Source organism: Trypanosoma equiperdum (assembly GCF_001457755.1).
Source record: "Trypanosoma equiperdum strain OVI genome assembly, contig: ctg_753, whole genome shotgun sequence".
NCBI classification, from domain to species: Eukaryota; Euglenozoa; class Kinetoplastea; order Trypanosomatida; family Trypanosomatidae; genus Trypanosoma; species Trypanosoma equiperdum.
In genome coordinates, this window is record NW_027124702.1 from 19,415 (window position 1) to 38,297 (window position 18,883).

An 18,883-nucleotide genomic window follows, 5' to 3' on the forward strand; every position below is an offset into this window, starting at 1 on the left:
CGATGGTCATTGGAGGATGATGTGGCGGTGCGTTTGTGTCGTTGTTGGCGTAGTGAAGGTACCTCATAATAGGGGAAAAGGGGGCAATACAACCGGCTTCCCGTTACCAAATTCAAATATGTGCTAAATGGCAGCCAGCGAAACGAGGCCACATGAATGAGAAAAGTTTGTAAAGAACACTTAAAGAAAACGCATTCACATCAACCCAAGTGTATTTGTTTCGAATTCACCCTTGGATCTCCCAGCTATGGAGGCATAGAGGGAAGAAAAAAAGATAAAATATCCCCGTACAATTCCCTTGTGATCTCTTCATTTCTCATGGACTCGAGCGAATAATATGTTCAATAGTTTTTTTTTTCAAAATTATTTCTTCTTCTTGCTTTCGCTCGGTTCTTCGCTTTTGTTTGCTATTCACTTTCCTCCCCCCTCCCCACCCCACACACACAGACACCGCAGCCCCCCGTTCGACTATGGAAAGGAAAACTGACACTTTTAATTCCTTTCTTCCTATTACGACAACTGTGGGAACGCTCGCTTTACATTCGGGCAGTCCCATACCCAGTGCCGCATAGCCGTAAGGTCGTTTTGGAGCTCTTCAATTGCCTTCTTTGCAAACTCTTGAGGTATTTCTTTCTTAAAGGTCTCTACCACTTCCAAGCAACCCGCAAGATACCGCTCACGCTCCAAAGCATTCCATACATCACGTTGCATGACGAATCTTGCCTTCACAATGGCTGAGTGGCAATGCTCCGTAGCAAAAGCCCAATGGAGCACAGATTTGAGGTAGTTCAACTTTTTCTCAATGTGTTTCCGTCCAGCTTCATTGTCTGAATAATTTCCAAACAAAAACCCGGAAATGAAAGAAGGTTTCTTGTAGATAGAATTGTACAGCATCTCATGCGCGTCCACACGGTCCCTCCAGAAAGAGTCAAAGTCGTACGTCCAACTTAAGTTCAAGAGGCGGTTGGTATCATCTTCGATGCCACTCAGGAGGTACAGTTCCACTGAGGAGAATTTAATACCTGTTGGTGCCTTCGCCTCTGGCACGTGCCAAAACTCAAAACTACGATAGCGCGACTGATTGGTGAGACGTTTCAGCCATGGCTCTTTCGTTGCCCACGGCTCCAGTGGAATCGAGGCCCATGTAGTGTAAATGCCACGGGCCGACTCCGTGAGGACCGGTGCTGCAGCCGCCTTAACTAAACAAGCAGCACCAAGAATTTGCCGCCGCATGCTGAAACGAATGAGTTGTCGTGTTTTTTTGACCTTCCCCTACTGATTTCTTTTCTTTTTCTTTGGCTTTTCTCGGCTTCTACAATATATACGTATTTGCTGCTGTTAGTTGATCTTTTTTTTTGATCGAAATATATGTATTTCTCGTCATATATTTTATGATGTGGTGTATTTTTTGTAGACAAAGGATGCGCTCAGTATTTCACATTTGTGGTGTGAAGGTGAATGGAAACATTTAAACGGTAAAATAGAAGGGTTAATATCGTCACCAGTTGAAGAAGGGAGGGGTAAATGGCGTAATGCGTCAATCATTCCCACAGACAAACAAAGAAAAATAATAATAGAAGAAAAGTAACCTGAATACCCAGCGCACCAGGTTATAACAAAGTTGTCCAGTAGCCGAGGACCACAGCAGTCCCTTCAGTTACTGACTCGGTTAGTATGGTCTGTGATATGAGTACAACTTTCCCATGTTGTGTGGTAAGCGCCGCTCCCGCTCCATACAGGCAATGGCTTCCTCTCGTAGCAACGAAGAACCATCCGGTGCCTGTACCACTGGGAAATGTTTCGGCAACTTCCGCTGGTGGCTGGCATCACCAACCGCAGGTTCTGCAAGTTGCACATCTTTCACGTCCTCCACCTTTGCAGTTGGACCTAAAGTCGGTTCAGGTGGCGTCCGCACACCATTCGGTACAGTCCAGCCATGGAACGGGCGAAAGGGCATATAATCCGACGGTGGCGGCTGCGGATCACGGGACAAACTTGTGTACACACGCGCATGCCGCAACATGCCTGGTCCATACTGTCGCCGCACTTTTTCTGCAAAGCGCTCCGCCGCTGCAGCAGCCACACGCCGAATAGACTCCTCACGTCCAGCGGGGGAGCCATCGTCCCCCTCCTTTGCCTTTTCTTCCATCTGCTTTTGCATACGTCGTTGCCTCAGTCGCTCCCGAAAGAGTACTTGATCGAGCGACATACCGTGAAATGCTTCACGGAAGTTGCGATCTGCGTCGCCCCGCACGAACGGTTTCCGGTTTCGTGGCCGAGTAACTCCCCTATTAAATGAACCCTTAGAATCGCAACCCACTCCTTCTCCCTCCTGTTGCTTCTTTGCAGGAGGTACTGTACGCTCGAGTCCAAGTGCCTTGTCGTGCTCCTTGCGTTTCTGTGGGTCGATTAACACGTCGTAAGCCTCAGAAACTGCGCGAAAATCCACCTCAGCTTGAGCCTTCTGGTTATCATCCACCACGTCGGGGTGACATTCAAGGGCACGTTGGCGGTACGCCGCCTTCACTTCTTCGGATGTTGCTTTATGGTCAAGTCCCAAGCGCTTGTATAAATTTCTCACCGGTGCAGCTGAACAACTTGCAAAGCAAACGGATAACAGCAATGTGCCATTGAAAGACGGCAAGAGCGCCGGCGACAGGACTGAAGAAACGGTGCGGTGCACAGCGGTGGAAGTCACGCGTCGCATATATGACGGGTGTGTTTCAAGGTGATCCAGAAGGCGTGATGGCTCACCTACCCCTCTTGAAGGTTGCAAAAAGTTAACAAGAAAAGAGTGGAAAGACGATATATGGAAACGAAATACATACATTCGTATGTTACTAACAGTAAAACTCAATGAAGGGGTACCCAGTTATCCATCTCATCAAACTACTTTGTGACTCACCCACGCCTATGAAAGTGAAGAGTACCAAATGGCACAACCACTGCTGAACTGCACCCCTCTCCATCATCGAAAAAAATACAGCTCACAACAGAGCAGAAAACACCACTCGTGCTAGCACGCTGCTCGCATCCGAGAGTCAACAGCTCGCCACTGATAATCCACCGACCAGCGCTTCAAACCTGCCAATGCCCCAACAAGATCATTGCTCTCCACACACTTGTAATCCATCTCTAACAACTTTTCGGAGAATTGTTCAGTCATCAGTGAACGCGACACCCTTTGCTGTGCACCATCACTTGTATCAGTCGATGGTAACTCGCCGTAGCAGCGCGCCCGTGAAGCGTCAACAAATATGCAAACTGTCTGGACACGCTTATCGTGGGGCAACACATCCGCACAGTGTCCCCGTGGGTCCCAATTGAGGTACTGCCAGCGCATTAACGCATCCACTGAGGTCGCAGGGTGCTTCCAAACACCAACTTCATCAGGATCAAGGTCCTCTCGCAACAGTTTACGTTTGGGTTCCCCACCGTTTTGTTGTCCAACACACTCATGAAGGTCCTCGCCATTGTGTATAATCTCACCTAAGCGAAGGCACATGCAGAGAGCACCCGGATTATCATGCCGCAAGTCCAAAAGGAGTTGTTGGGCACCACGCTGAGTGAGGTGATACGCGCTCTTAGTGGTGACAGTAGTGGCAGCGGTGTCGGAGTTCTTGGTAGGTGTTGTAGAGTCCATATGGTATTCCGATAGTTTAAACACTGAGGGCGCCACTTCGGTTTTGGCCGCGCCGATACCGGACCGAAGTTGCGGTGGTGTGGAAGAGGGTAATGCCGTCGCCTTTAACGCTGGGGCTGACAAGGAAAGGGGGATACAAGGGTTGGATAACGCAGAACCAAAGAATCTGCTGCACCTCCCCTTAGCGTCCCTACGCAGCAAATTACTCCCTTGCACCTTCAACTTGGTCCCTCTAACATGATCCTCAAACAGGGAAACAGCGGCAGCGCGAAGCGCATCACTTGCAGAACATGAGCAGGTAGCCGACGCGGACATCGTAGTAAAGTGAGTTGTGACGCCTCTACTTTGACCTAAGAACTTCATTTCACCCTGCAATGCCTCTCCCACATGCCGCAGCAGGCCTTCCCATGAAGGTGGCAGAGAATTGGTTTGCAAAGCTGTGCGCCGTACACGGGGCATTAGCAATACCAGTTGCACCTTCAAGCAGGCATTACGCATTACACTCTCCAAATCAGGATGTTCATCCATGTACAACCTATATGGGTTTGTAATGTTGGGATGCCCGTGCAGCGCGATATCGTACTCCTCCTTCGACAGAGTAGAAAGCGCATGTTGCCGCGGGATACGGAGGCCAAATAACCCGCCTCCCGCCTTCAAACCAAGCCCACCGTGCATATGATTCCACGCATGGCGCCGGCCATCCCTAAGACCATACATGCTGCTCAACCGCTTGTAGCGACCGCGGGAGCCATGCGTGTGTCGGGTGTGAACGGAACCACCGAGTTTTGTACGACCGCGCAAAAAGTCTCGGTGGCTCCACCGTCCCATCAGGCAGCCGTCTAGACGAAACATTCAAGAAGAGAGGGACGGAATATTATCCGCCGCTAAATCAGCTTTGTAAACAACGCGCAATAAATGGCGTATCACGTAGCGAAAATTAGCAGGGAATGAACAAAAGATAAGCGCAATCCGTAATTCGGTAAATATGTGCATACATACTCCCGCTGATTCAGTTGTTGGAACAGGCCCAACGTAACGGACAACATGGAAGCAAACACACAGTGCGGTGCACAACCCACCAAGCGGAAGCCACAGCCACCAGTTTGCTGAAGGCGCACTGAACCATCTCGGTTTCCTTTATCAGCGACAAGCGTCGGCCAGTGGTTTAAGCTTAAAAATTTTTTTTGTGGATTGAAAACATGCCGATCCACTTGCAGCAAAGCAGGGAAAATTGCGTTATATACGTGAAGACATGCAACAAGTCTTCCACAATACCACTCCTATTCCCTCACATAGAAATAGTCCCCTCACCAACCTTCAGCTTTCACCCTCTGTCGGATTGCCGCACAACCGTTTGAAAACGCAAACGGGAACAGGGGAAAAAGGCACCGAATGGAATTAAAAGATAAACACTCGACGCCACAAAAGTGAACACAAACTCTTAAGAATGGATGAAATAAAACAACAAAGAATGTTAAGCACTACATCGAACAGGCGCGACCGCTGGGCACCCACCCCACCAACAATAACCACTGGTCATTGGGTCACGACCACTCCAATGGCTTCACATGATGGCACTTAATTTCTCTACACGTCCGGCACCGCGAAGTGTGCAGGGAAGTAACACCGCAAACCACAATTCTCAACGATCAGCCCCCCAAAATTAAAACAGCTGGAAATGAAGGAGTGTGCCAACCGTCCCCCACTTTACCCCTAATGAAAACGAAAAGAAACCTCGGATGAAACACACAACCGAAAAGAATGCAGAAAGTCATAACTACCCACAGCAAAACAAAAAAATGGGGAGCTCATAGAGAAGGTGCCGTTTCTAGCCAACAGCACAATACCACACATACACGCACACGCACTCTCTATCATTCTTCTGCATCATTCACGGTGCGCCTTCGCGTTCCTCAACCATTCGGCTATGCGGTTTTGAAGCCGCTCCCTCGCCTGCATAACGTCCTCACGTGCGTTGAACTCCTTCACCATCTCTTCATCCAGATACTCTTTAGTAAACGGGTGTTTGCTTTCCGACAACAAAAGGTGATGAAGAGTGTCCTCATTTGTATACACAAGATCGTCCAAATCCTTTACATCAGAAGGCAGAGCTATGGGACGAAGCAACGGCGTGGAAAGTAAGGCGTCGAGAGCAAACTCCGGCGCTTCATCCCATAGGGCTTCCTCTTCACGTACCCGTGCCGACATGGCTTGGAGGGAAGAAGCGATCTCATTCAATTTCCACACAAGATGCTCACCAACTAGTCCGCGTTCTGAAATTACCTTCATCGCCTGGAGGATATCCTTTTGCGGCACACCACAGTTACACAGACATCGCAGGAAGTTCTCTAAGCGAACGAACTGTACCAAACACTCAACAATACGTCCAAGTATTTCACGAGGTCGGAAACCGTAGCGCTCCGGATGCTCGATCTTCAGTTTTTTACTGTCCGCTCCAACAAAACTAGTAAGACTTCGCGCCAACATCTGGCTAATTTGCTGCGCCACCATGTTCTGGGCAACGCCTTTGGGGAAACTCGATGCCAACTGAATGAACAGGTCCACACTACCTTCAAAGAGAAGAATCCGCTGCTTTAACCCCAGACCAAGCTGATGGTAAGACTGAGGTGAGCCCTCAGTTTCATCTTCACTTTCTTCCTCATTTTCCGTATTCCTATGAGTTCCACGATTAACAGTCGCGGCACGACCTGCAGTGCCATCGTTCCCTCCACCATCACCGCGATGAGGATTGGGATTTTCGCTGAGATCGGCACCCTCACGCACGAGACGGTTCATTTGCGTTAATGTGTCAATCAGTTGATCCACTGCGTCGTTAACCTCAGCAGTGACCATGTGCGAAAAGCGTTCCAAAAGCGTCCCGCCTGCTTCAAACTCTGCACGTACAGGTTGACACAAGGATTCGTGCAAAAGAAATGATTTCGTGCACCGTGAAAGTGTGTAACGCACCGATACTTTCTCGTAGGTGGACTTCTCCACCGCAATATAGCATAAAACACAACTGCGTACGATATTCTGGGAAAACCATCGGTGTGCCATTAAGGCTTGCTGCGTATCCTCATTTCGCAAAAGCCGCAGAAGAAAGTCTGGAAAAAGCGCATGTGTATGGGGTTTAGGAAAGTATACTGTGTTCCCCATCAAAACAAGCATAAGTGAGATAACATTTTCCACGTCGGGATAGTCTAGTGGAGCAAGCTGCATGCCACGAATGACTACTTCCACTAACTGCTGTGGTAAATACTTCCAGGTCTCAGGTGGCTCAGGTAAAAGAGTTCCATCCTCCAGCGTGCCCATAACTTTTACAAGCCACCCAGCAATTCCGTTCAACAAACGCACACGTTTCTGACCAAGACTGTGGGAGCCAATCAGCCCTTCAACGAGCGACTTTTCCACAATACACAAGGCACGTTGTTGAGTTGAGGTGTTCGGTCGTGATGATTCATGTTCAACTCGTTCATGCAACTCGATGAGAACTGACACGCTAAGCATCATTGAGCGAGCCGCAAGGAAAAAGAGATGCACAGTAGGTTTGAAGGGTTCTTGAAGTGATGGAAAGGAAGGAAGCGGTCGGTTTTCATCATAATGGGTGATGCGCTCTACACTTTCCCCAAAGTCCACGACCGTTTCCTCACCCGGATCTTCCAAAAGATAAGCAGGTGGAATAGATGACGCATCACATCCCTTCGTGAACACAGGAAGCGCAGCCTCCATTAACACATCATTCAGTTGGCACATAAAGAACCGTGAGGAAAGAGGCAAATCATGGTGCATGGTCCTGGTGTACCCGGCGTTGAGACGTAGGGCCGACCCCATGAACCGCAATGTGTGAAAACGGGACAGTTTATTTTGGAGCAGCACCAGGACTATACGTTTGTTCGCATCACATGCAGTTTCCATGCTGCTCTGCAGGTCCGATATTTTTTGAGAGTGGTCTTCCGACTCTGTAGGAAACATGTCCATATAGCCCCTCCACTCAACCATGCGCAAGAGTGGTGGAAGCGGGCGGGATGCGCGACTAAACACACCCACACCGAGTATGGCACCTAAGATAGTCCCATACTCAAGTTGTAAGCCATCAGTAAAAGAATCGCTGTAAAAGAGGTGTGAATGAACAAATATAGGCAGAACCGAACGGCATGTCACCATAGAATACACTGCCCGCTGCATCATACATAGTTCGCGAGTCTGGTCCAAGGTCGAAGCCAGGAAAAATTCAATCAATTGGGTCATCATTCTATTGACAATTATTTGAATGCCTTTGGAATATGGCTCACCCTTGGAAGAAATGTAAGCAAACAGGGCATCCACAGCAACCGCACTGAATCCCTCACAAGCAAAGTAGGGAAGCAACAAAGCACCGAACGGTTGTTGCTCACAGCCGGCTTCGAGAAGAGCATAAACTGCTTCGCAAGCACCTTGTTCAGCACCCTTGTTTGCGGGGGTGGTCTTGATGGTCTGCGCCAGTTGATTCATCTTCGCCAGCAAAATCTCGTGGATTGGGCGTGATGCAGATTGCTCCCGTGACGCCGAAGCAATCGCCACTTCACCATGCTGCTGTTGTCTGGTCAAATCGACAATTACTCTTTCCACTTGGGGTAAATCTCCTCCACGGATTGTCGTTTCCACACGCCCACGGTACCAAATTATGAATGTTGGTATACTTTGCACCTGAAAACGCTCCGCGCAGGCTCGATTGCGGTCAATATTGCACGTGCAAAATGTTACCGCTGTGAACACTTGACTCAACACGTTATACTGCCCCTCTATCTGCTTGCATGGCCCGCACCAATCAGCATAGAACTTAACTACGAGAATGGCTTCCCTCTGAATAAAAGACAACAGTTGCTCCAAACTGCTTACCTCAATCATGGTTGCAGAAAACAGGGAGAGAAAAACGCTTTGTCGTGTCTGCTTACCAACCTGAATGTATTTCTAAAATACTATCCTTGTAAGCAGCGTCCCCTATTTCTTCACCTCCCCTTTTAATTTGGTTAACAGACTCTATGAAAAAGGAAAATAGAAAGTACACGAAGCAATAAAAAAATTTAAACAAGGGAAGAAATGCAAAAAGAAATAACACTGATTTTGGTGCTATTGCAAACTCAAACAGTGTGTGAGCAAGCCTGACATGTCAAGGTAAAATAGAAAAGTGTTTGTATTCGTTAGTCTTTTCTTTTTGCTATTTACGCACGGGATATCACTAAGCGCAACTCATCAGAGCATTCCCCTACAACCGTAAAACATGCTCACTCTCCTCTTGTACTGTACACACCTTGTATATGCATGTTTATATATTTCTTTTTCAAAAAAATCAGCTTTGTTGCTTTCAATTCAAAAGAGGCGCTTCCTGCCAGTTCGCAATCACTTGCAACGCTGACGATGATACAACCTCAACCCTCACCAACTTCCCTGCTGCAGTGCCACAACTTAAAAAAAAAGCAAGAAAACACACACACACACACGCAAAACAAAACATAAAAGACGAATAGAAAACATTTGAAGCTTATTCATTTTATCACCTCCAATTAATGTATAATACGCGTTAACGCACAAATATACACAACTCCTTTGATCAGCTAGGTAATGTTATACAACCCATATCATCTGTTTTGCATACGGTAAATCCAAAGAGAATAAAACATCATGCAACCCTTTGCCCTCACGGTTTCCACGATATGGTCGTATCACCATCTGCAGCTTAACGCCTCACACTCAACCCCTCCTCCCCTCCTTAAGAAAAAAAAAAATAATAATAATAATAAGTGGCACAAGCAGTTGAAGTACACACGCTTTTGGGCATGCGCCTCACCAGAGGTCAGGTGGTATGATGCGAGGGACGAACGCTACCGCGTCATGTGTACTTTTTTTTCATAATTTTTTGGTTAATATGTTAAGGAATAAAACCTTTGCGACTACCAGTATCAAAATATGCCGTTAATAGATCACATGGTGCGGAAATTATGAGCGGTATGTTCATGAGTGAAAGCAATTTCCTGCAAAGAACCCATATTACATAAAGTGCTGCTGTTAAAGGCAATCCCCCTCCATTTATCTTCTCACTCCACTCCACTCCGCTCCACCAACATGCAACTAATTTCCTGGATCAAACCGCAGTAACCAAAGGCACTCCACAAGCCAGTTGGTAACTCACATATATTCATAAATGAATGCGTACATATAAATAGATACAAGCATATGTAAATAGATAAAAAGATAAATATACGAATGGATAAGTGGAACCATTGCGAGCGTAGGGTAAACAAAGTTATTTCTTCCCCACTCTCCTTGCAAAGGTCAACGTTTCATCCTGCTGATATCTTACGAGTGCATTGACCACACTGGCTTTGTAGCGCAAGGCAATAAAATAGAAAAGGAGTGGGAAATCCTTCTTAGATTTTGCTCCATATCCACTGTTTTCTTTTTTTTTTCGCAACTGCAACCGTCGAAACCATACAAGCATGGTGTCGATTTTGAGTAAGGGAGCTAAATCAGAAAAGAGGGAATGTACGTTGCAAAACAAATACAACAACATTTAATCCAACAAAACTTTCGCATATGTTCGCCCTCTCGGGTACTTTTTTCAGGCCAGTGGAGACCGCGACAATAATGGGTCAGGATATATTAAAAAAAAAAGACGAAGGAGGGAATAATTCCCCCAGAGAGAAAAAAAAAGAAGAGAAAAGGTAGAGACCTTAATTGTGTCTACCACTTCAGAAAGGAACAAAACTCGAAGTAACAACTGAATTACTGCAAAGGAAATAGAGTGACGAATGCCTCCCATACATACACACACACACACACATAATACCATTACTTCATGAAATCTTCATGAACATTATTGAAGTATTGCACACCAACATCATCAATCACGGAAATATCATCATCATCATCATCACTGCCGTCGCACTCAGAGTTTTCTGCGCTAAGCTTGGGAACACTTTCCTTCTCCAACCCTCTCGTTACAGCCTCATTTTCCACATTATAATTAGCATCTTTCTCAACAACACCACACGCCCACCGCTCAAACGGATTAACATCGGCAGTAGCCGTATAAACGTACTCAGCGTATTCTGGGTTATGAACTGGCACAGCGTGGTAGTGAGACTCCAGGGAAGCTGTGTGATCCGACAACATTTGCGGATGCAGCGGCCCGCGGAACGAAGCGGGAGCCGCGCATTCATTGGGGTTAGCGGAAATGTCAACGGGCCTGTATTGCTGAACGTGCTCATCCAAAACATCCCAACAGAAATCCCCAAATATGTCATGCTGTCTTAGCACATCCAGATCGAACATTCCAGTGATTGGATTCACACCAAGACGCTGAGTTGGATCTGTGTGGCACAACCGAACTATGAAATCCTTCGTGCGCTCAAAGGCGTCAAACTCTGGACCGATATCCACACGAGGAAAGGGGACATTCTCAGGTGAAACGCCCTTTACCACAGCCTTCATTACCTTAAAGGCATTATCTCCCGAAAACATATGTTTCCCATACAGCATCTCATAAACAACGGTGCCAAGAGCCCAAAGGTCACTACTGTAACTCCAGCGGCACTCCCCTACCATCTCAGGTGAGACGTATTGCGCTGTCCCGCAAAAATTAGCGGTATTGCGCCGCATCGTCTGTATGGATGAAATGGTTAGTCGTTTCTTAGCTCCGTCCTTCCCTTCACCGCTGGAGCGTTTGCTGCGTACCGCAACTCCTTTGTTGGATATGGGCAGTGCGGTGCGGCCCTCCACATCCACCGTATCAAAGTCGATCAGGCACGCACGATATTTTTCGTCGAACACGATATTCTCAGGTTTAAGGTCACGCAACACAAAACCCTTCGCAAATACGTGAGCGAGCCCCACGACAAGTTGCGCCGTAATGAGCTGAATGTCGTGGAAGTCCAAACAAGGAGTGGAACTAGACGATGTTTGCAGCCCATTACGATCACTCGGGGTGTTGGCAACATCTTCAGAGTGTCGGCGGCACGAATGTCGTGAATACCGGGTTCTGATATGCTCTAAAAGGTCTCCGTGTGGGAGGTGTTCCATAACAAAGTACAGCTCATCCTCGGATTGGGCCGTGCCGTACAAGCGAGCGATAAAGGGATGTGGTGCCAAGTCTAAGAGTGCACGTTTCTCATTCATCGCCGACTGAACTTTTTTCTGCTGAAGTAGTTGAATTTTCGACAGAATCTTCACCGCTATTGGGGTGTTCGCCGCGCCCTGCAGGGTTGTGCGCACTACATGAGAAATTGCCCCTGAGCCCACGGGCGTTGCCGAAGATAAATTAAGTTGACATGGGTCAAATGTGCGGCAAGCAACCTCACTGCCGCTGCTCTTGGCATCACCACTACGGGGCATACCACAGTGTCACCAATAGAACCAACAGTACGACGACGGTTTTTCTCGTCTGCTAAAAAATCAAGTTTGTTTATATCCAGAATGTTCTCGTTGCACTTGATGAATGTCACGTTACCCTTCAATGTAACGCTACCTCCACTTCAGCACTCTTTCAACCCTTGGCGTTACACTCTGACCTTTTATTATTTCTTTTACCGTGGTCAAATTTGAATATCACACTTTACCCTCAAGCGTGCACACAATATTTCACAATGGGGTACGAACAGCACCACAACAATATTCTTTTTTTTTTGAAAAAAAAAAGGAGACACAAAGATGGAAGGGAAAGAGGATATAAATCAGAAATGCAGCGACAGGGACGAAGGGGACAACAAACAAAAGGGAAAATATTGCCGGAGGTTAACACATGAAGACACCAACAATTCTTCAAACACCAAATACCAAGCATAAACACACATGCACACACACACACACATATATATATATATATAATAGCACCTCCACCCAAACGCTACGCCGACGCATTCAACAATACTTCTTCCTCATGGCTCAGTGGTTCTAATGAAAGAAGACTCCGCAGAATTTTTTCCTTCTCCGCACTCAACACTTTCCCGATGGTTGCTTCATTGGGGGAGTAATCCTCTACATAGCGTGCCAGTGTTTCACGGTTTATGTAGAGAATATAACGGATCGGGGCTGGTTTGTTTCCCTTTGCGATGAAAACTTTAATTGCATCAAAAGTAAGGAAACGAATGTGTTGTGACCGTGAGTTCGTCAGGGGAAGTAACGCACAAAGCAACGCCGGAGACTCTGCAAGCTTTGGGCGTGCTTTGAGAAAAGCGGCATCTTCAAGAATGGCATCAATGAGCTCCAGAGCATGAAGCTTTGCCACGAAGTTATCACCTTCCAAGCAGCCCAGGAACATGCCCACAAATTCGTTGAAATAACACAAGAGCAAAGGTGCCGAAAGAGCTTTATTTGTGCATAAGGCAGTGGAAAGTGAGCGCCAAGTTTCTGTGCAAAGGGCTGTTGTGTAAGCCTGCGCACTGCGACAAAGTATTCCAATGCAAGTATCATTGAAGCAGCGTTTCCTCGTTGCGCGGTGGGCGGGAGCAGATCCGTCGTTGTCCTCAACATCGAATAGCGGCTCTGGCGACATAATGACTTCCAAAAGAGCAGGGAGGCGCAAAAATGTTCGGAAAACATCGGCCGCAGGAACACACCGCTCCACCGTACCATGTGCCTCTGCCAGTTTTCCTAAAATTTCCTTCATTTTCTTCAGTGACGTGAACGGGTCCGGCGCACTATTTTCATCCACGCCTCCAAAGTCAATACGACTGGCGCGAGCTTCGCTGCTTGTTGTGGTGTGCAACCGTCCGTAGAGCAGTGCATCCGCCAGCACATCCGCATTGTCCTTTGATAGTAACTCGCTAAACACAAAAGCAATTTTCTTTCTCACCTCCAACCACGCATCATCTGTGCGCCCCACAAGAATACGGAGGAGTTGACTAAGAGTTGCTGGTGAGAGAGAAATGGGTTCGCCGGCACCTGCGCGAAGTCTCCGTAGAAGTACAACGAGAGCTTTGTTCACTTCAGTTGGATCATCAGAAGACGACAAAATGTGAGGTAATCTCTCGTTCGGAACCTCATCGGTCTCTTGCACGCTCTTCTTGCGCATTAGCAGATGCCACTACTATTACCTTGCAACTGTAAAATGATACAATATTTTGATTATCAAAAAGAAAAAATGCAACATAAATAAGAAGCAGGAGGGTAGTAAGAAGAACAACAGTGTATTCACAAATGCAAAACGTGAACGTGTGAGACACTGAGGCAATTAAACAATAACTCCAATCACAACAACCGCAGCTCACTCACTTTGCCCCACTTTCTTATCAGTAGTAGAAGCTATTTCAGCGCCCATGGAAATGTAATTCATATGATCCATCAAAACACTGTAAATGTGACGTACAACCTCCCATCGGCGGATGTAAACCGTTCCAGCAAATACTTCACTGGAGTTTGAAGAGGAGGGCATGTTCCTTGAACAACGAAACCAAGGCGTTGACGCCGAGTTGGTGCGGTGGAAGACGTAACATATATTCCATCCGCATCATTTTCTGCATTACTGCACGAAATAAATTTGTCGATCAGTACTCCCGCTTGTGAAGAGGAAACGACACCACCTAACGCTACATAATCATTCATACCTTCATAAAAGCGTGATAAGGCTTGAAAGAACGGCGCTGCAGGATCTGCAGGCGCACCGTCGGGAACGGCTTGTTTGCTTCTTCTACACCACGGCACTAGCAAAGCGCGCCAAATAATTTCTCCAAATGTTACATTACAGTCATCGGCTACAACTGTCGCGTTGCTCGCCCCCATTCCACCGTCATTACCATCAACGCTTTGTCCAATTTGTACACTTTCCACTATTCCACTTGATTGTTCCACACTCGATATACTCGACCTGAAATCTCCACCCTTCAAAGTAGAACCACCACCCTGAGACGCCATGCATGTAGATGCAGGAACACGAAAAAGAGCAAAATGCATGAATTTATTCGCCAAAGGCATGTTGATCATAACAGCAACATTTGAGAAGTTGCGCACTGTACGCCGCAGCACTGTCATACGCTCGTTGTGCGCTCTTAACGCCTGCACCAACGGTTCCCCCATATGCGTACACAAAGCGAAGTTCAACATATCGTTGATGACCTCGTTGCGAGCGTCCATTATCCCTTTTATGCTTCCATACATGGCAGAAAATGTTCCTTTCATTATTTGCTTTAAGTAGTCTCGTACGGTTTGTTCAGAGTTTCGACACGCCGTATTGTCCTCCTGCCCAGGACATGGAACTCCTAAAGGTTTGTCAGACGAAACACAAGTAACACGCGCCTCCAGCAATAATGGCACAGTAAATGAGTGTGGGTTCAATTCTGCGGGGGAGGGCAGCGCTGCCACCGTATCTGGAAGGAAAGGCACATCCGCTCCACTTCCCTCACACAACTTTAGAGCTATGATACTGTCCTTTATAGCACCAACAGGGTATTGCCACGGAACAGGTTCATTATTGTATGTGAACCAAACCAGTAGTGGAGTGTCCACTTGCGCAGCTATGAAGGGTGAAAAGAACTTTTGTACATCATCGCGTATTGCCATTAACGCCGTTGTGCGCGGCAGCAAATATGAAAGTGAAGGTGGTTCCTCCATAATGGTGCAGTCCGTCTTACTTAGCGACACGATAATTGGTACACCTCCCACGTATTCCTCCGCTTCTGTAGCCATGTCTATGCACACGTTTGAAATCAATACGTCTGATGAGCGGGGAAATGGGACCAACACCCCAAATGTGTGGAGTGTCTTCGCTTATTCACTTTAGCATACGCGTGTTCAGGTGATATAATATGTGAAATAAGAGAATTCAAATCAAGATGCAGGTCAGCCACATTTTGGAAAGAAATGGGTGAAGAAAGGCAATAAAAAAAGGAAGTAGTACCATTACGCGCCGCACTACGAATACGAAAGGGGGGCAGCGTACAAGAACGAAAGAAGACGAATGAAAAGAAAAAAAGTGGAGGGAAGCAATTTGGGCGTCCAAATCAGTAATAACTACAAAAGTTGACCATTATCGGATTTCTCCCTCATCTTGAACAGAAGAAAAGGGCACATAAGTGCGACAGGTATCCAAATAATGTGACTCATATCCATGGCACCAAACCTTCTCCATGGTCCTTCCTTACAAAAAAATGAGCAACTATTTATGCTTGTCCGAATTTTTTCGCATCATCGCCCCTCCCTTGTCCTTCCACTGTCCACTACCACAAGCATCACGCCGCCGTGTTCTCCCCTCCCCCTCCCCTTCATTTTCATCTTCGATATCGTCTTTCTGCCGGTACTTTTGCTGCCCCTTCGACCCGAGAAGTAAAAACAAAAAAAAATGATTTCCGCACAAACAAAAATAACTAAGAGAGTCAAACAGAAAAGTCAGGAATTCATTAAATGTAGCTTTGCAACACCAGCAACAATGGAACCAAAGATGTTTACTGGAGCAGTCTAGTTATAGACCCCTTTCTTGTTTTTTTTCCACAGTTCTCTTTATTTTTTGTGTTGTGCTCCCGCCCCCCCCCTCCTCTCCTCTTTACGTTACGAAACAAATTTGTTAATGCTGCTCAGCCACTCTTCGTAGTCCGCCTGCTCTGACCACAAGCTGAACTGGTCAATGAAATTAGCCAGCGTATCATTGACGCCACGTGCACTCAAATAGCTTGTAAAGCTGTCCACAAGATGGTCCTCCAGATCAGCCAAGTCGGGGCCCATGTACAGCTGGCTCTTCTGAAACTGTGCTTCTGCCGACGTGTCCAAGGCTAGTTTTCCGTCATGCCGGAAGCAGACATTGTTGATCACAAACTCGCCATCCTCCACACTCATGCCAAACACCAACGCCTTCCCGCCATTAACCACCAAAACATCGAGAGTGCGCGTGATCTCTTCATTTGATCTATCTTCTCCTGTGAGTTGCAGGATAATTTCCTCGTCCCCATGGGATTTGCGCATTGTGAAATGTGTCACACCAGGCTTACGGTCTATTGTCCACCCCTCAGGTATTTCCGGTTTCTCTGGTAGTCCAGCGCGTTGGCGTTCATCCTCCAACTCACGTAAAGTGGCTTCAGAAAGTCGTTGGTCCGATACCAAGCGTTGCTGCATGTAGACGGGTTGGGGTACCGTTGGATTTGTTACCACCGCCGTGTGTGATTTGGCAAAAGAAGCAGCGAAAGCTGCTGCGGCTGAGTTAGCAGCAAAAGCTGTGAATACAAGTGCACGACGCATACTTCACCTTACTGACCTTTTACTCGCTTCACGCCCCGATCAATGTCGCTAATAACTTCTGAACGGCTATCAGTAATTATATAAATTTGAATAGAAAGCGGTAACCACGTCGACGGCAACAGTATTATGAGAAATTTAAAAAAAACGAAGAAAGTACCACTACGTAAAGAGCACATGAGAGGAACACTTTCACCAAATAAATTAGAGAGATGAGTAGATACGTATCCAAGCGGTACGGAGAAGGGATGTCCCCTACATGCTTAATCAACGCAGCTTTCGACTATTAAGCGAAAGCTTGTGCACGCCTCCCGCTGTACCGTGAAACTGAGGGATTAAAAAAGGTGAGAGAGAAACATTTGAGAACGATGCTGCTCTTTGCAAACGCACCCGCAATTATGCTGGTAACCGTGGCTAATCCGCATGCTTCGTAGATCCGTCTTTTACATTGGAATCGTTCGTGCCGGAGTCCACATCACCAGAGGTTGCTGCTTTGCTTTTCCGCTCGTCTACTTTCGAAAGTAATTCATCCAGTGGAGGTATTTTCATGGAGTCAAGCCATGGCAAATAATAGGGGTTCTCCCGGTTCTTCTCCACAGCTAAGCACGTCCTCCATGGTGGTTCATAGTGCGTTGTTCCCGTATTATTGTACAAGTTCCAACAGCACTGCGATTCATAACCTATAGAATCCTTCGGCACATTACCAAAGGAGCATGGAATATTCCCCTCCGTACGCAACAGAAACTCAGAAGTGCCCTCCAGCAATTCATGTCTCGAGGATGCTTGCGGTAACCGTTGGTCACTCAACTGACGCTGTGGTGATACGACTGTTGAACCGCCCCCATTACCCGTATCAATTGTACGTGGAGAACCTGAACTTCTTACACGTACGTTACGCCCGTCACTTCTCACTTGCGTGTCATCATTTGCGGATGCAGCGAGTTCAGCAGAAGCGGACGGCTCTTGGACTCCATCCGTGCGAGTGTGATTGCTCTGCGTCCCAACGGACTCACCCCATGGTCTCTTCATCTACTAATGTTACAGACAACACACCCACACGGTTGAAACTACACCTAAACAGTTAGATGATTACGGAGCAGAGCAAATCATAATTAATTAATTAATGAGGAGATGGCGCAAAAAAAAAAACGATACTAGCAGAAGTGGGAGCAAATATTTAGCAAAGCAAACCAACGAGTACTCGGATCAGGATGCTTGCGCACGCAGACATGAAATAATGTGTTATTTCCACATACACACACACACACACTATTTCTTACAAAAAGTCACACACATTTGTGAAATATCAACCACTCAAAAACACCGTACAAGCAGCTGAATGTCTTCCCTGCCTGACCCGACATTGAAAGAAGAGGAGGAAGCGCATGGGAATGTAGAAGAAAAGGAAAACGGGAACGATTTAAACGGAAATGCAGCTTCCACCATCTGCTGCACGGCACAGAAGGCTTTAGTCCACCTTTTCAACAATGCGTTGCGTGGGACGAGGGAGCCACACCTGAGCAACCGGTTTGTAGAAACACTCTGTACGCGCGTACAGACACAAATACAGTGAAATATATATATATATATAGTAAGCTGTCGTCGACGTGCCGCGAAACACCTGCGGGAAGAAGACATTAAGAATGAATAGTATGATACCGCTAGAAAGATAGTTGCTGAACGACTATGGACATCCCTTTCCTAATCCATATCCCCGAATCCACCCGTACCCGTTTATGTCTGCTTTAACAAACTTCTACGATGAGGAAAAAAGGAAATGGCATAAAGAAAAAGGTGCATTCAATAACAACAACAACGAAAAAAAAAAAGAGCCGTGTAAAGCGATAAAGAACACATTTACAAGCAGTTACAAGAGGGTTATGTTCACAAAACCATACTTGCCTTCGCCTCCTCACTTTTCTTGAGTACAGCGAAGGAAACATAGCATTTCGTGAAGTATAGAAACAAGCGATCGAGAAATATGAAAGGATAATCGGGGAACTATGTCAAATTTCGTGGTCACCAGAACCACCCGAATATTAC

General features: G+C 46.7%; 9 protein-coding genes across 9 annotated transcripts; all 9 read right to left on the minus strand.

The window, feature by feature from the left end:
* Window positions 1–510: 510 nt before the first annotated feature.
* TEOVI_000346400 (uncharacterized protein) lies at window positions 511–1,233 on the minus strand (the record flags this gene model as incomplete). Its single annotated transcript, XM_067226363.1, has 1 exon — window positions 511–1,233. One exon carries the CDS (start codon window positions 1,231–1,233, stop codon window positions 511–513), a length of 723 nt encoding a protein of 240 aa, XP_067082464.1.
* A 436-nt stretch (window positions 1,234–1,669) lies between these two features.
* TEOVI_000346500 (chaperone protein DNAj, putative) lies at window positions 1,670–2,707 on the minus strand (the record flags this gene model as incomplete). Its single annotated transcript, XM_067226364.1, has 1 exon — window positions 1,670–2,707. One exon carries the CDS (start codon window positions 2,705–2,707, stop codon window positions 1,670–1,672), a length of 1,038 nt encoding a protein of 345 aa, XP_067082465.1.
* Window positions 2,708–3,016: 309 nt separating this feature from the next.
* On the minus strand, window positions 3,017–4,495 carry TEOVI_000346600 (uncharacterized protein; the record flags this gene model as incomplete). Its single annotated transcript, XM_067226365.1, has 1 exon — window positions 3,017–4,495. One exon carries the CDS (start codon window positions 4,493–4,495, stop codon window positions 3,017–3,019), a length of 1,479 nt encoding a protein of 492 aa, XP_067082466.1.
* A 1,035-nt stretch (window positions 4,496–5,530) lies between these two features.
* On the minus strand, window positions 5,531–8,530 carry TEOVI_000346700 (ubiquitin fusion degradation protein 2, putative; the record flags this gene model as incomplete). The annotated part of the gene is made up of 1 exon (XM_067226366.1): window positions 5,531–8,530. One exon carries the CDS (start codon window positions 8,528–8,530, stop codon window positions 5,531–5,533), a length of 3,000 nt encoding a protein of 999 aa, XP_067082467.1.
* Window positions 8,531–10,471: 1,941 nt separating this feature from the next.
* Window positions 10,472–12,013, minus strand: TEOVI_000346800 (protein kinase, putative; the record flags this gene model as incomplete). Its single annotated transcript, XM_067226367.1, has 1 exon — window positions 10,472–12,013. One exon carries the CDS (start codon window positions 12,011–12,013, stop codon window positions 10,472–10,474), a length of 1,542 nt encoding a protein of 513 aa, XP_067082468.1.
* Window positions 12,014–12,524: 511 nt separating this feature from the next.
* Window positions 12,525–13,691, minus strand: TEOVI_000346900 (Mo25-like, putative; the record flags this gene model as incomplete). The annotated part of the gene is made up of 1 exon (XM_067226368.1): window positions 12,525–13,691. The coding sequence occupies one exon, from the start codon at window positions 13,689–13,691 to the stop codon at window positions 12,525–12,527; it is 1,167 nt and encodes a 388-aa protein (XP_067082469.1).
* Window positions 13,692–13,960: 269 nt separating this feature from the next.
* Window positions 13,961–15,301, minus strand: TEOVI_000347000 (uncharacterized protein; the record flags this gene model as incomplete). The annotated part of the gene is made up of 1 exon (XM_067226369.1): window positions 13,961–15,301. One exon carries the CDS (start codon window positions 15,299–15,301, stop codon window positions 13,961–13,963), a length of 1,341 nt encoding a protein of 446 aa, XP_067082470.1.
* Window positions 15,302–16,159: 858 nt separating this feature from the next.
* TEOVI_000347100 (p22 protein precursor) lies at window positions 16,160–16,843 on the minus strand (the record flags this gene model as incomplete). The annotated part of the gene is made up of 1 exon (XM_067226370.1): window positions 16,160–16,843. The coding sequence occupies one exon, from the start codon at window positions 16,841–16,843 to the stop codon at window positions 16,160–16,162; it is 684 nt and encodes a 227-aa protein (XP_067082471.1).
* Window positions 16,844–17,254: 411 nt separating this feature from the next.
* On the minus strand, window positions 17,255–17,869 carry TEOVI_000347200 (uncharacterized protein; the record flags this gene model as incomplete). The annotated part of the gene is made up of 1 exon (XM_067226371.1): window positions 17,255–17,869. One exon carries the CDS (start codon window positions 17,867–17,869, stop codon window positions 17,255–17,257), a length of 615 nt encoding a protein of 204 aa, XP_067082472.1.
* Window positions 17,870–18,883: the final 1,014 nt, after the last annotated feature.